Source organism: Ochotona curzoniae, unplaced genomic scaffold (genome assembly GCF_017591425.1).
Source record: "Ochotona curzoniae isolate NIBS_2020 unplaced genomic scaffold, NIBS_Ocur_1.0 contig_1, whole genome shotgun sequence".
In the NCBI taxonomy this organism is placed as follows: Eukaryota; Metazoa; Chordata; class Mammalia; order Lagomorpha; family Ochotonidae; genus Ochotona; species Ochotona curzoniae.
Window position 1 is genome coordinate 29,986,666 of NW_024464918.1, and position 17,106 is coordinate 30,003,771.

General features: G+C 40.6%; 1 protein-coding gene across 4 annotated transcripts in view; it reads left to right on the top strand.

The window, feature by feature from the left end:
* The window catches only part of CSNK1G3 (casein kinase 1 gamma 3), a 73,839-nt gene that overhangs the window by 15,913 nt on the left and 40,820 nt on the right, over window positions 1–17,106 (top strand). For all 4 annotated transcript variants that reach the window (XM_040968625.1, XM_040968794.1, XM_040968709.1 and 1 more), the window contains exon 2: window positions 13,715–14,132. In XM_040968625.1, coding sequence (XP_040824559.1) covers window positions 13,958–14,132 — 175 coding nt within the window. In that variant the 5' untranslated portion in view covers window positions 13,715–13,957. The remainder of the gene's footprint in view (window positions 1–13,714; window positions 14,133–17,106) is intronic.

A 17,106-nucleotide genomic window follows, 5' to 3' on the forward strand; every position in this document is an offset into this window, starting at 1 on the left:
GGATTTGAACTGGTGCTCATATGGGAGTTAGCATTGTAGGCATTGTAGACATTGGCTTAGCTTACTGTGCTACAACGCCAGTCCTGGCAAGTAAGGCAACCCTGATCTCTAAGAAACACCCCCCTCTTCATTGTGTTACTCAGTGTGTGGGTTTTCTGTTCAGATTTGTCAGAAGTGTTTTTGGGGAAGTTTCTCACTTTGGTCTGGGATGAAGACAATCTTTTTTCCTGGGATGAAGTTGTATTCTTAGCTTCTGTTACCTGTTGCATGTTTTCATTTCAGAATGTTGTGGTTGTCTACTTGGTTGATTATAATTGCAGTCAGTTATACTCTTAAGTCCCTTCTGTCATGGAAGTTCACATTATTAGTTTCATAATCAATGCTCGTGAAGGAACCATTTCAATTTGTCATCTTTGCTCAGAGTAGAGTTTTAAAATTTTATTTAGTTTTTAAGATTTATTTTTTAGGGCCGGCAGCGTGGCCTAGTGGCTAAAGTCCTCACCTAGAACGTGCCAGGATCCCATATGGGTGCCAGGTCTAATCCCAGCAGCTCCACTTTCCATCCAGCTCCCTGCTTGTGGCCTGGGAAAGCAGTCGAGGATGGCCCAATGCTTTGGGACCCTGCACCCACATGGGAGACCTGGAGGAGGAAGTTGCTGGCTCCTGGCTTCAGATTGGCACAGCACTGGCCGTTATAGTCACTTGGGGAGTGAGTCATTGGACGGAAAATCTTCCTCTCTGTTTTTCCTCCTCTCTGTATATCTGACTTTACAATAAATCTTTAAAAAAAAGATTCATTTTTTATTGGAAAGGCAGATAAACAGAGAGGAGGAGAGACAAAGATCTTTCTCCTGTTGGTTCACTCCCCAAATAGTCACAATGGCTGGAGCTGAGCTGAAGCCAGGAGCCAGGAGCTTCTTCAGGGTTTCCCACATGGGTGCAGAGTCCCGAGGCTTTGGGGCATCCTCTGAGGTTTTCCCAGGTCACAAGCAGGGAGCTGGGAGGGAAGTGGAGCAGCCGGGATATAAACTGGAACTCATATGGGATCCTGGTGGGTGCAAGGAAAGGATTTAGTCATTAGGTTATCACACCAGGCCCAGAGTAGAATTTTTGTAGTTTATATTATTTAGTAAATTGGGAAATAAGCCTTGTAATTGGGATGAAAGAATGTGTTTGTTTTAAATTAAAATTAACAGTCTTGGCTTCTGACTGTACATTTCTTTACTTGAAGGTACTTTTTTTTTTTATTAATTTAATGTTGTGGGGAAAAATAAATTAGAAGAGTAAGGGATCCTCTTATACCAAAATATATTTTCATTTTAGTTTTTTAAAATGATTAACATTGCAGTGGATCATTTCCTCAGTGTTTTCTAAGTATTCACTCCTTCCTGTTGATTCAGGAACTCATTCTGAGTATTACTTATAAACTATGCTGTCATGCAGAGATGCCTCCAAATTAATTGTTAAGTATGGAGTTGCCTGTTTTTATTCTCTGCCTTATTTTGAGTCACTTCAGCATTTCCCCTTTGGCTTGATTGCTGTTGTGAACTTACTAGAACTGCTTAAAAATAAAGTGAAGTTAAAGGAAGTTTTGGGAGCTTGGCAGGCTAATCCCTTGCCCTGTATAACTGCCATCCCGAATGGGTGCCAGTTCATGTCCCAGCTGCTCCAGTTCTGATCCAGCTCCCTGCCTGGGGCGTGGGAAAGCAGTAGAGGACAGCATAGAACCTTGGGACCCTGCCACCTGCATGGAAGACCTGGAAGAGTCTTTTGGCTCCTGGCTTTGGGTCGGCTCAGCTCTGGCTGTTGGCTGCTATATGGGGAATGAACCGATGGATGGAAGATTTTTGTCTCACCTTCTCTCTGTAAATCTGACTTTCCACTAAATAAGTCTTTAAAAAAATGAGAAAGCTGTGGTATATCTTATGGAAAAAATATGCTTATTAAAGAAAGCTCAGTGGACTCATGACTCTGTTGGCTGTGAGTTTATTGTTACTGAATCAATAATATATGCTAAATAAAGTGTTGAACACGCACATCCGCCTACCCATACAGAACATGGTTGTCTTGATGACTTGATGAAAATCTTGTCATGTGAGGCATTGGAAGAAACCTACTTGGTCTGTATTTTTCCTATGAGCAACAGTTCAGTGTCCAACATTTCAGTCATTATAGTGAATTTACAAAAAAACAGTGCTGCAAATGAACCATTTTTGATTTTCCGAAGATACTATAGAATAGTCTTTAAAATTAGTGTATAAAAACAAGTAGTGTTGGATTATGGATGTTGAGAACTTAACTATTAGGTGTTTGTGACTTTTGGGCAGCAAGTTCATGACTGTTTCTGGTACTCAGGCTGAATCCAGCGCATGGTAAACTAGCAATCAATGCTTGTTGCCTGAAGTGAAGTGTCAGTCTCTGATGGCTTACAGTTTAGTCTTGGCATAGTTGCTGTATTTGCGTTTGCTTTCAAGTTGTGTTTATCGGTAACAGCATGGTCTACTGTCCAAGTAAGTGTGGTGAGGATTTTGGTACTGTAAAGTTAGCATGGGCTCTGCTTTGATTCCTGTCACTTGTTTTGTTTCTAAAGGTTATTTATGTTTGAAAGAGTTACAGGCCATGGAGCACACGTGCATGCGTGTACGCGCACACACACACGTGGAAAAGAGATCTTCTATCCTAAAGGTCACTCCGCAGATGGTTCTAGTGGCTATGGCTGGGTCAGGCCAAAGGCAAGAGCCAAGGGCCAAGGGCCCACGCCCTTCAGCTGTCTTCTGCTGTTTCTCCCTGCTGTCACCGGGGAGCTCTGTTGGATACAGAGCAGTCGGGACTTGAACTGATGCTTATGTGAGATGCAGGTGTTGCAGCTAGTGGCTTTAACCGATGACCACAACACCAGCCCCAGTTCTTTCAGTTTTCTTTTCTTTTTTCTATTTACTTTTATTGGAAAGGCAGATTTACAGAGAGAAGGAGAGTTGGAGAAAGGTCTTTCATCTGCTGGTTCCAGGAGCCAGAAACTTCTTCTGGGTCCTTCATGTGGTTGCAGGGACCTAAGGACTTGAGCCAGCCTCCAGAGAGCTGGAAGGGAAGTGGAGCAGCCCGTGTCAAACCACCTCCTACAGGGGATGCTGGCACTTGCAGAGCAGGGTTAGCCAGTTGAGCCATTGTGTAGGGTCCCAGTTCCCATCATTCTTAGAGAAAAAAGATAAGGATAATCTGCGCTTCTCTATGTGTGATAAATAGTAAACTTTAAAAAAAAGCCATTTAAAAAGTATTTCCTTCTCTTTCACCTGTTGAACCTGAGAAACAGTTTTAATTATGAAGAACATTTAAATCTGCATAGTTAGAATATGAAATTAGACTTTCTAGTAATATTTGTTTACTGAGAAATTTGGCTTTTAGTGAAGTTTGTGATTTTAAAAAGGCTCAATTATGTTTTAGTGATCCATGCCATTATATAATTGCTTTCAAAGTGTAGATGTGTTTATTGACTGCCACCCATAGTGATATAATTTAACTGTTACCTGTGGAAATAGATTTTATGATGTGACCTATAGGTGGTTATGGGCATGTGCATAAACATGTGAAAATACACATCCATTTAAAGAGTGCAAATCTCGTTAGCATGACTTATCTGTGTTACAGAATGCACATTCTCTTTGCTGTTTGACCCGATAAAACAACTTGTACTTAACATCCTACTAAAGACTCCTCGTCCACAGTGTGGCAAACACTGAGAGCTCTGGATGGTGGTTTTTAAGGCTACCAGCTCCTGTAGCTTAGTAGAAATGTGCAGGAATATCACTGGAAGGAAGTTTAGAAGTTACAAAATGTTAAGGATTGTTATCAAATCTTTCTGAGACAAGAAAAGCTTCTGTAGTATATAATTAGAGAAACTGATATCCATTTTTGACATTTTAGTAAATGATTTAGCTTGTAAAAATAAATGTTTATTCTGTTCTTAGACAACCACAGTTGAGCTAATGCCAGAAGCCAGTAGCTGGGACACTTGGTGCTAATAGAAGCATGTGATGGAAGGGCCGGCCATCACATCACAGATACCCTCACTCGTTAAGCCTCAGGGAAGCTTGAAGACGTGAATTGCAATATAATCTTTATAGAGATTGAAAATCACATTTGAAACACTGAGTCATTTCATGTACTAAAGATGGACTTCTCATTTGTAGTAACAAAGGGGAAAATCATTGCTGTGGCAAATAACATTTGAATGTAAGATTTGATTCTCTGATTTCCATTTCTTATAATTTTGTTTTTGCAAAAATACTGAGTAACATGATAAACATGAAGGGTTATCTAGGAAATTGTGCTATTCAGTGCTATAGGAGTCGTGCCATTTGTTGCAGCAGTATTTTGGAAGCTGGGTAGAATATTGCTCTTCAGTGTGTTGTTTTTCAGGAATGCAGTATACTGATAGAGCTGGCTTCCTGTATTTTGTCGCCTCGCTGCCTTCAGGAGGTCAGTTGACCCCATCGAGCCCCGTGGCACTCCCTGCACATCAGGGAATCTGATTTTCAGTTTTGTGAAAGGCTGATCTGCAGCCGTCAGATGAGACATGCCATCCTGCCTTTTTACTCAGGAGCATAGCTTACGTTTTCTGAATGTCACAGCTCATTTTTATCAGTCGATATTATGTTGTTTTATCAAAATTATGTTTGTTTATGAAAGCAAGGCAATTAGTTTCTTAGTTCTTAAGGGTTATGTTTGATGATTTTTGTGTTTTAAATTTAGATTTCTAAAAAGTAAGCTGAGAATAATTATGGAAGCAGTCATAAATATTTTGTTAGTAGTTATTAATACTCGTGTAGCTTTATATACATTGATGCTATTACATGTTTATTAGTTTTAGTAGTAGGATTAACGTTTTAGTAAAAAAAAAATCCCCTAAAAATAAGAATATCCTTAAGTAGTGTAAATATTTTGCCTTGTAAGATTTTCTGAGAAGGTCTATTTTATTTATTTGAAAGACAGAGTTATGGGATTGGCAAGGAAGGGCAGGAACAGAGCTGGATGGAGAGGTCTTCATGTGCTGGGTGGCTCACTCCCCAAATGGCTGCAGTGTCGGGTTGGCCCAGGCCCAAGCCAGGAGCCGTATCTGGGTGTCCATCCTGGTTGGAGGGCTCCAAGCATGAGGACTGCCTTGCACTGCCCTCCTAGGTGCACCGGCAGGGAGTTGGTCGGCAGTGGAGCAGCTGGGACCCTAACAAACACCTCTTTGAGATGCCAACGTTGCTACTCTGCAACACAGACTCCCATTATAAGACATTTTAAGTAGGACGTAATTTTTTTTCTCAAAACTTTCATCAATAGTGTTTGTTTCTATGGATGCCTAGTTTTAACATTATTCTTCCTTGTAACTTTTGACTTGAATCTTTCTGAGGCCGATTTTCAGTTTTTACTATTGGCTATAAGCTGTAATATATTGCGGGGGTTATTCCTGGGTTGTTTTAACTTGTGTTGCTACATGTATGCTGTAAATCTCTTAGCTGGTCCTGTTTCCATTTTCTGCTTGACAACTAGAAAGTACAGAGAGAAACTTTCTACATGTGTGGATTGCACTGCTTGGAATATTAGCATCACATGGTTTATCTAACAATACTTTACTTCCCTTCTGATTTCCTAAGGTGAGGCATTTTCTAGTCCTATCCTAGAGAGACTATTTCAAAGTGCCCTATGTACTTTTTTCTAAAGAGATTGGCTTTTAAATGCTTAGTTTTTAAGGATAGATGTTAATGCAGTGATAAAATAACAGTGTACTTTGCATTGGTCGTGACTCTCTAGGGTCATACTCTCTTTGGATGATCTGTTGAAAGATTGCTTCTTCACAAAATGCTCAGGATGTAAACAATGAGTTTAATATCCCATCACTTAAGATAGACTTATTTAAAGTTTGCATACGGATAATTAACTATAGAAAGATACACAGGCAATACATTACTAATCTTTGAACTTTGCATTTGATGCAAGCTTTTTAACTGTTTATTTTAAATATTTTCATGTAGTATTTCTGTAGTTCCCACTACACACATACATTTTTGTCTCTGATTTTTTTCAAGATCTTGTTCCTATCTTTTAATTCGCTACCGGATACGATGCGAGTTTAGCTCATACGTTCCCACTTCCTTGACTGTGCTTAGATGGTGATGGAGTCTACTTTGTGTGCTGTTACTCTGACCGTGCTGGCAGTACTGTCTGTCTCTTGGCGTGGTAACTGTTGACCTGTTTGCACTGAAGGATGGGTAGTCCTGGCACTATTCTACCTCCTCGGCGCCTTGGATACAGCTCAGAATCTGTCAGCTGTGCTGTCAGTGTAACACTGTTGAGGGCGGTAGATGTGTATTTTAACAACATTCCACTTTTTTTTTTACACAAAGATTTATTTATTTTCATTGGAAAGGCAGATTTACAGAGAAGAGGAGAGACAGAGAAAGATCTTCTGTCCATCCACTGGTTTACTCCCCAGGTGGGCACAACGCCCGGATCCTAGCCTATCATCTTCTTCCTGGTCTCCTGTGTAGCTGCAGGTTCCCAAGGCTTTGGGCTGTTTTCCATTGCTTTCCCAGGTCACAGGCAGGGAGCTGGGTGGAGCAGGTGGGACACAAACTGGTCTCCACATAGGATCCTGTTATGTGCAAGGCAAAGATTTAGCCACTGAGCCATTGAGCCAGGCCCTCACTTATGAAGTAGTATGCTGGTTTTTTTTTTTTTTTTTTTTTTGTGAATTGTTCTGTAGGCTTTTTTTTTTTTTTATGATTCAAATGTAGCTGGACAGGTTTTAACAATTGCATTAGCCATATTACCCCTCCTGATTAAGAGGGAGAACACTTCCTTCCCTAGGGAAGTTCCTTGTGTTATTTTTCAAACTTCTTGCTTCTTGATTTGACTTCAGTCACCACAGTTTAGTTTTCTTGATACAGAACTTCATGTAACTAGAATTGTAAAATAGAGCCTTAAATATGAGTCATTACATTGTTTCCTGTATCAGCAGTTTATTTTTTTTGAATGTTGAAGAGTAATCTCTTGTAGGAATATAGCAGCTTGCTTGTCTGCTTGACTTTGGGATTGTGTCTGGTTTTTGGATATTATGACTAAGGTTGTTATACACATTGGTATATAAATCCTTTCCTTAGGTAGATTGTTAAAGTGGTACCAAGTAAATGATAAGATAGGTATATGTCTCATTTTTTAAGAATCTGTTAAAATTTTTTCCCAAAGTCATTTGGCTTTATAATCTCACCAAGCCATTTATAAGCCTTTTAGTTGTTTTCCATTCTTGTCAATAGTTGATATTATCAGTTTTTAAAATTTTAGCTGGTTCAGTAGTGTAGCAGGTTTCACTATGGTTTTAATTTATGTTTTCATGACCAGAAGTGATTTTGATCATTATTTTTTATGCTCATTGGCTTCATATAGAAGTTCTTTAAGAAATTTATCCTATTTATGGGCCCGGCGTGGTGGCGCAAGTGATTAAAGGTCCTCACCTTGCACGCCCGGGATCCCATATGGGCGCCGGTTCTAATCCCAGCAGCCCCGCTTCCCTTCCAGCTCCCTGCCTGTGGCCTGGGAAAGCAGTCGAGGATGGCCCAAAGCTTTGGGAACCTGCACCCGCGTGGGAGACCCGGAAGAGGCTCCTGGCTTCGGATCGGCATAGTATCGGCCCGTTGCGCTCACTTGGGGAGTGAATCAGTGGATGGAAGATCTTCCTCTCTGTCTCTCCTCTCTGTACATCCGCCTTTCCAACAACAAAATAATAAAAATAAATCTTTAAAAAAAAAAAAAGAAATTTATCCTATTTTGTGTGATCATAACACGAAATTGTCTCATTCAACCTCAGTGTATTTTTCTTTTTAAAAAGATTTATTTTTATTGGAAAGTCAGATTTACAGAGAGGAGGGACAAAGATCTTCCATCCGCTGGTTCATTCCCCAAGTGGCCACAGTGGCTGAAACTGAACCAACCTGGAGCCAGGAGCCAGGAGCTTCTTTTGGGTCTCTTACACAGGTGCAGGGTCCCGCATGCAAGGAGAGGACTTTACTACTAGACTACTGCCCCAGGCTCCAATGTATTTTTCTGAAAGATTTATTTATTTGAAAGGTAGAATTACAGAGAGAAAGAGAGATGGATACGTTCTTTGACTTCAGCTTCACTGAGCTCTCTTTGTGCAGTTCTTGTGTATATCCAATGAGAGTTTCGTTTTGCATATGATCTTTTTTATTCTAGGTTCTGTTTTATTGTTGGTGAGACTTGTTCATTTTCAGTGTATTACTAAGAATCCCTATGTTTTTGCTTATTAATGTGTCTTATTCATACTTAAAAGATTTCTTTTCAGTAAGCACTTAAAACAGTTGTCTTCTCGGCACTACTGCGGTTTCAACCTGCAACAATTAAATCAAGCATTTGGTTATTCTGTTACTTTTTTTCTCATTTCTTTTTTCACTTTGGAGATAATTAGAAGTGTGCTTAATTTTATAGTTGGGAATTTTGTAGCTATAGTATGGTTATTGGTTTTTAATTTTTTTATTTGAAGGGTAGCCTCTGTAATAGTCCAGTTATTTGAACATTAATTCAGAAATGCATGGCATTTGATTTTTCTAGATGGACCTTAGAAGGAAAGTTTTAATTTGTAATTTTGGATGTTACAATTTTTAAAAAGATACTTATTTATTGATTTGAAAAGCAGAGTTACACAGAGAAGCAAGAGAGGCAGCTATCCCCGCCCTGGTTTCCTCTCCATATGGTGGCAGGAGGCTGAGCTGGGCCAGGCCTTCACCAGTACTTCATCCAAGTATTCCACGGGGTGACGGGGTCAGCGCACGTGGGCCTTCTTCAGCTGCGTCCCCAGATGCCTTAGTGGGAGCTGGACCGGAGTAGAGCAGTCAGCCCTGGTGCTCAGATGGGATGGCGATGTGGCTTCACTCGCTCTGTCACAGTGCAGGCCCCGGTGGTGGCGCTTGTTACAGATGTCAAGATAGTTGATCTTGTTTAGATCTGCATACTTACTGATATCTCTATCTTCTGCTTTATCAGATAGTTACTAAACAGAATGGTGTTGACATTTTCCTTTATCTTTCTTCCATTTTGTTTGTTAAACTTCACTTTTGTAATCCATATTTTTAACTTCCATGTCTCCTTCTGGAATTAATACTTCTACTATGAAATGTGCTTGGAGACTTGGAGACACTCCTCTTTTCCAGATGTTATTTGGGGCTAATGCCTTTTCTGGGGAGAAAATTGGTCCATTTAATTATCTCTGTGTTTTTAAGTCTATTGTCTTGTTGTGTTTTTTTCTTGTTTTCTCTCATATGTCTTCTGTTTTACCCTCCCCCCCCCCCCAAATATTTACTTTTCAGTTTTACTTCTTTTCTTGGCCTTTTAGCTATTCCTGCTGTACTTAATTTATATAGTAGGTTTGGTCTAAGTATTAAATTAGTGTGGATTCTTAGCTTGTCACTGGCCACTTAGGATTAATTTGGAATTATATGACTTCACAATTATATATCTTTTTAAAAATATTTAATTTCATTTACTTGAAAGGCAATATCAGAGGAGGAGACAGAGTGAGAATGAGACTGAGAGGAAGAAAGAGATAAAGAGAAAGAATGAAAGAGCAAAGAGAGAAAGCTTCCATCCATCGGCTGGTTCACTCTCCAGCTGGCCACGATGGCTGAGGCTGGGTCCTAAGACGACCTGGAGTCTGATGCTTTCTGCTTGTCTCCCGTTGGCAGGGACTTGGAGGGAAACGCGAGCATCTAGGTGAGAACAGTTGCCCGTCGCCGGGGTGACATGGATCATGACACAAGCCTTGTACACAATGTGTTGGAGATTTGCAGACATTGTGGAATGGCTAAGTTGTGGTGTGAATACTTAGTATCCATCTAGAAAGATTGAAAATAGTGTTATTTTATAACAGTGTAATTCCATTTAGAGCAATAATCTTCAGGGCCTGGCATGGTGGTTCAGTCACTAAAGTTAACGCCTTGCATGCACTGGGATCCTATATGGGTGCTGGTTCGTGTCCTGGCTGTTCCACTTCACATTTAGCTCTCTGCTTGTGGCCTGGAAAACAGTCAAGAATGACCTAAACCTTGGGACCCTGCACCCACATGGCAGACCTCGAGGAAGCTCCTGGCTGCTGGTTTCGGATTGGCTCAGCTCCGGCCATTGCAACTGATTGGGGAGTGAACCAGCAGATGGAAGATCTTTTTCTCTTATTTCCTTCTCTCTATATATCTGCCTTTCCAATTATGTATATACACTTATATATGTGTGTGTGTATCTACATATATATATAAATCTTTTAAAAATCTTTTAAAAACTTAAGTTGTTGTATATTTTACTTTTACATGTTACAAATGACAGTAATACATTATTTATCTTTCAACTTGTAAATTATCTTTAAAGGAGATAAATACCCATGCATTTCCTGTTTCCAGTACACTTCTAATTGATGTCTTAAATTTCCATCTGGCTTCATGTGATTTATTTCACATTAAAAGACAGAATACGTGTTTTTTGAGGAAGTTTTCTGGTGACTAATTTTTAGTTCTTCATTCGAAAAATCATGTTTTCAAAACTTGTTTTAAAGAATAATTTTTTTGGATGTAGAATTCTGTGTTAGAATTTTTTTTCCCTTCTGACTTTCATTACTTTGAAATGCCTACCCATCCCCAGTCGTAGTTCACAACTATTTCTGAAAATAAGTTAGAATCCTTATATGACATACAATTTTATAATCTCCTTTCAATAATCTATGTATCTGCACTTGGTCCATGATGTGCCTAGGTTTCGTTTTCTTTACATTTATCTTATGATGGGATTGCTGATATCTTCAAATTATACATAGATTGATGTTTTTGCCAAGTTTTTATCCATTATTCAAATATTTTTTTTATCTTATTGCTTTTCTTCAGTAACAGGATTCCACCATGGTTTAGAAGCTTTGGAATCTTGTCTTCTAATTCTTTTTTTTTTAAGATTATTTTTTAAAAATTTTTATTGGAAAGGCAGATATACAGAGAGGAGAGACAGAGAGGAAGATCTGTCCGATGATTCATTCCCCAGGTGGCCGCAACGGCTGGAGCTGAGCCAATCTGAAGCCAGGAGCCTCTTCTGGGTGGGTGCAAGGTCCCAAAGCTTTGGGCTGTCCTTAACTGCTTTCCCAGGCCACAGGCAGGGAGCTGGAAGGGAAGTGGGGCTGCCGGGATTAGAACTGGCGTCCATATGGGATCCCGGGCTTACAAGGCGAGGACCTTAACCACTGCGCCACCGTGCCGGGAAACTTGTCTTCTAATTCTAATCAGGGTTTTCTTGGAGTCTGTTGTCTGTCAGCTTTGTTTCCTGACTCTGGGTCGTGCTTATTGCTTCTTTGCATGTTTGACAGTTTGTAATTATATGGTGGACATTGTAAATTCAACATCTGTGACAGTTCTGGTAGTTTTGAAAATGTAGACATAGTTAAGTTACAGAGAATTGTTTTTAGGTGTTTATTTGAAAGGCAGAGCCTCAGGGAGGGAGGGAGGGAGAGAGAGGGAGAGAGAGAGAGAGAGAGAGAGAGAGAGAGAGAGAGAGAGAGAGAGGTTACAACTGCTAGTTCACTCTTGAAGTAGTCCCAGCAGCTAGATTTGGGCCATGCCGAAGGCCATGAGGTTCTTCTGGGTCTTCTGCTTACATGCCGGGAGCCCAGCCCTCGGTCCATCTTCCACTGCTTTCCCGGGTGCTTTAATGGGAGGCTGGAGCAGAAGTGGTGCAGCTGGAACACAAGCCAGTGCTTGTGTTGGATGCTGACTTTACCTGTTGTGTACAGGATAGGTGGATAGGCGTTCTGAGAGCGATTCCTAACCCTCTCTAGACTTTGGCTTTGCTTAGGGAAGTCTGGATTAGTCACTGCTTTAAAGTGTGGTCACAGTCTCTGTAAGTCTCCATCTGCCTGCCTGGGATCTCAGTCAAGGTGCTCAGCCGTTCTTTACTGAATCCTGTAGTAGCATCTATCCTTAACTGGTTCAATGTATCCCCCTTTACCTGTGTCAGGTTTTGGCCTTACTGCCTCGTTACTCACAACTATGAAACGCCTTTACATTTGGTGCCATGTCCTGCAAATTGCATTCTTTTCAACAGTTTTGACTCTCTGGTCTGAGATCCGTGTGTGTTGGGGTGGGGAGATGTCCTGAGCGTGGGTGAAGGTGGGCCTTCCCTTCTGTGTCTCTCAGGGATCCCGGTTTGCAGTGCCAGTTACCTGAAGCCTGGAAAGAGATGCTAAGGCAGGAGAAGCTGTTCACTGTCAGTTACTGTAGTACGGGTGCAAGCAGACGGCTCCCCCAGTGTTAGAGTGAACAGGAGCTCCCAGTTTCATCCATAAGTAAAGGAGTATGGAGCATCAAATCAAACTTCGTAAAGAGGTTAGGTTACAACTAATTGCACTCTGAGAGGTTGCTCAGCAGTTAGAAAATACTATTAAATTAATCATATAGATTCAGAATTAATGTAATATTACTTAGAAAATACTATCATTAGAAAACCCCTTTTATGGTTATATTTTGCAGTCAGACTATTTCAGAACTAGATAGAAGTCTTTGATCTTGGTCTTAGTCACTGATGAAGTCTGTGCTTTAGTGGCTGCAAAGCAGGAGCTCACTCAGATCTGTTAGGCAGGTGAAGTAGATCGAATAAGGTTGCAGATTTACCACAGGATTCGGTTAAGTGTTAGTGAAATACCTAGAAAAGATGACAGGAAAAGATTTTCGGAGGTCTTAAATATTTTTCTAAGCTTCAGTGTTTCATTTGTATGAGGCAAGTTAATAATTTCCTTAACTTAAAAGGATTTTGCCTGTTAAAATTTTTTTAGTCTTGTGAAATTGTACATTGTTTTAAGGCTTAGTTAAAATGTTACATTAAACTTGGTTTTCTTGAGGAGTAGCAAGAACATTCACTATGTTCTCTCTTCTGTGCTCCTTCCCATATCTGCTAAAATGCAGAACATATTTGAAGAAAAATTCAAAAGAGAGTGTGTATTTGAAAAGACTTTGAAAATTATTATGTATGATTATGAGGGAATTATTTTTAAGATTTGTTTTAATTTGAAAGATTTTCAGAGAGGACAGACAGAAAGGGCGTCCATCCGCTGGTCCTCTCAGCTGGAGTTGCGCCAATTCGAAGCCAGGAGCTTCTCCCAGGTCTCCCACTTGGGTGCAGGGTCCCAGGGTTTTGGGCTGTCCTCCACTGCTTTTCCAGGCCAAAGCAGGGAGCTGGATGGGAAGTGGAGCAGCAGGGATATGAGCTTGTGCCCATATGGGATCTTGGTGGATGCAAGGCAAGGATTTAACCACTAGGCTATCGCCCTGGGACCAATAGAGATCTTATATCTGTTGGTTCACTCCTAACTACCCACACTAAATGAGGCTAGGCTGCATTGAAGTGGCAGCTGGGAACTAAGCCTAGCTCTTCCAGATTGGTGTCAGGGAGTCAGCTATCGGAGCCTAGTGGGGACTGCATCATTAGCAAGTGGAATTGAGAGGGAGCCAGAATTGAAACCCAGGAACCCTGAGAGGATGTGCAGATCCTGGAGGCACCCTAAGTGCTGCCGTCTAAGCACACCCATACTGCGGTTTGAAACTGGCAGTAGGTTATTGTGATTTTGCTGTCTCTTGTTTCCCAACATGTGCTGCATTTCCTAACTGATTTTCTTTTCTTCATATTCTAGCTCTCTGTCAAGAATCACTTCATTCAAAAGATCCCTTGGAAGACATGTTTTGCTGAGAGGACAACTGTTCGGATTCTCACGGATGGGATGAACACGCCCCAGTTAGCTGCCCACCTGCCGCGACCTGAATGGTAGCGTTGCCCACCTGGTGCAGCGCCCAGTGATGGACCTGCTCTCACCAGACCCCATTTCAGTGTGCTGGTCTTGATTAAAGAATTCAAAGTGGAGTACCGCAAACTTGATATGGATAATAAAAAGAAAGACAAGGACAAAGTGGATGACAGGATGGCACGGCCCAGTGGCCGATCAGGACACAGTGCTCGAGGAACTGGCTCTTCCTCTGGAGTTTTAATGGTTGGACCTAACTTTAGAGTTGGAAAGAAAATCGGATGTGGCAATTTTGGAGAACTACGATTAGGTGAATTGATTTTATTTCTCTGCGTTATAAGTGTTTCGTTTTTAAGTAGGCAATATTTTTTTAAAGCAAAGGATTTATTTATTTAATTGTATTAATTTAAAAGGATAAACATGTAGGAAATTTCTCATGTAATTGTGTTTTCATTTGTAAGGAATTCTTTTATATAGGAATATTTAGTTTGTTGTGATTAAACATGCAGAATATGAGAAAGCAGGAAAGTCGATTTAAAAGGCTCATTTTAAAAAAATGATTTTTAAAAAAGTCGATTTAAAAAGCTCATTAATAGCTGCTTAGGAAGGCTTTGCAGGTTGTATTTTACGAGATGCGTAGATTACGTTTTCAGACCTTTGAACATTTAGCAGCTGTTTAGGAACTGCTACGAAATGCATATGGCTTAAGGTCAGGGAATATAGTGAAATTGCATGAAGTTAATGAAGATTGTGTTGTTGAAATTTCATCTTTTTCTCGTTGAATTTCTTTGTATACCTGCCCACGTTTATGTTACGGCTAAGGGCTTGAGAGCATTGACTCTGATGTTGTAACCAGGGAATTTCGGGAAACACCGGTCAAGTTAAACCTACCTCTTCGGAGAAGGCAGTTGAAGCTGAGAGGGACAGTTGTTTGCCAGATGTCACAGAACAGTTGAGTGACTGGCTTGGGCCCTAGGTCTGGGAGCCGTACTGTCTTTGGAGAGGAGCAGTCAGGAGATGAGCCTGGTTCTTGAGCAGGGTAGGCATTGTGGTGTATCAGGGGCCTCCGGCGCCTGGACCACCGAGAGTGCTAACTCCACAAGTAAAGAATGTTGGCTTCAGTGTTGTGAGGCCAGTGCAGGTTCGTCAGATTGTTGATCTGCGAGCTGCTTCTCCTCTTCAGCTTGCAGAGCTGTAACGTGTAGCGGCTCCATCATCTGCTAGTTTGGTGTAGTTAATGTGTGCTATCTGAAACAAGCCCGTGAAGGACAGGGACGGACTCTGCACAGATGTCATCTGGTGTGGCTGGCCAGCTCTGACATTGAGGATCAATGTTCTGCATCTTGTTTTTGAAGGATTTTGGATTAAAAAGATTTTGAGATTTTCAGATGTTTCTGACTTTGGTGAGTTAGAGAAACCAAGTTATCTAGTTGTCTGAGCCATATGCAACTGGTTTTTAGATTATGCCTATCATGGACAAGCATGACTAAAGCACTGATAATAAATCAGAAAAATAGAAACATTTTAGCTGTCCCTGCACTCAGGTGTCGTTGAAGCACTCGGAGCCTCACATTTCTTAGCATTGTGATGGATTATTTAGTGCTTTCTACTGAGACCTAAAAGGGAGATATCACAGCGTGCGCTAGCCAGTCCTTTTAGTTTAAACCCGGGCACGTTCAGGCTGTTATGGCCGTAGACCAGCCAGTACTTTTAGAAGTATTTGATAATATTTGATTCTGTGGAGTCCATATTCAGTTTAACATCGTATCATGATCTTTCCCCCCTGTGTACTGTGGACAGTGAGCATACAAAAATAGTTGTGAAAAAAGGATAATGTTTTGATGAAACAAAAATTCCATGTTTGAATTCAAAACCAGAATTGTTCATTTGTTAAATATCAGTTCCTCAAGTTTAAGTTCCTCTTTATATCATTAGTCACTTAAACGTATTAGAGGCAAACTGAATTTTTCTACAAATATATCCTTATAAATGAAGAGGCATTTAATTGTTGAACTAATAGACCAAAAATATGAAATATGATGTAAGTTTTTGCATTTAAGTAGGTTCGTGAGTACATGGCTGGAACTTCATGTCCCTGCCCTGCAACCTCTGCTTGAGTTCCGTCTGTGTGCCAGTTGTATTGAGTTTGTGACTCTCCACGTCCTCCCATTACTATGAATGCTTCTATTTTTTTTACTCTGTTTTCACTCATTTTTGTGCCACAGTAACAAAGTTGAGAGAAGTGTTGGCATGTGTGTGTGAATTAGCTGTTCAAATGTGGCAACCATTGGAAGTGCAGCTCTTCAGGGGTCTTCCTGCCATCCGTCAGCTGCTGCGGTGCTGCTGGGCTGGGAAGCGTACGAGAGAGCGCCAGCCTGCCCAGCCTTCTGCAGCCACTGTGACCACAGCCAGTTACTTTTAGTTTTTAAAAAGTTCATTTTTCTATTTTATATAGTATAAAAAAGTAACATGTCTTAATTGGAAAAAGGTTAGAAACTCAGAGATCAAAAATTTACTATTGTTTTCATTCTTTTGAATATACTTACAAAGATACACAATAATTTTTTTTAAAGATTTATTTCTATTGTTTTTTTATTGGAAAGGCGGATATACAGAGAGGAGAGACAGAGAGGAAGCTCTTCCGTCCGATGATTCACTCCCCAAGTGAGCACAACGGCCGATGCTATGCCAATCCGAAGCCAGGAGCCTCTTCCAGGTCTCCCACGTGGGTGCAGGGTCCCAAAGCCTTGGGCCGTCCTTGACTGCCTTCCCAGGCCACAGGCAGGGAGCTAGAAGGGAAGCAGGGCTGCTGGGATAGAACCGGCGCCCATATGGGATCCCGGGCATGCAAGGCGAGGACCTTAACCACTTGTGCCACCGCACCGGGCCCTGATACACAATGATTTATATATTGAGTTGTTTTCATAGTTTTCTGCTTAGATTATAGATACTAACCCATTTGAATTTTCTACATTAATATTGATTGGCTAGTGCCAAAATTTACTATAATTCATTTGACTCTCTCATATTCACATTAGATCTCTATTCTGGTTTATTCTTTAAATTTGATAGATTTTTTTTCTTATATCCCAGAAGTTTAAAATATTTTATGTGATTACATCTGTTTAAAACCATCTGATCTTCTTTATATGCTGTAATGATTAGAAATTGTTCAGCACATTGCGATGAAAACTTATTTTTCTTACTTTGTTAACTGTCAAAATACTTGAATTAATTTGGCTGTCATCTAGTCATAAATACCTCTTTTTTTCTCAGAAGATTGG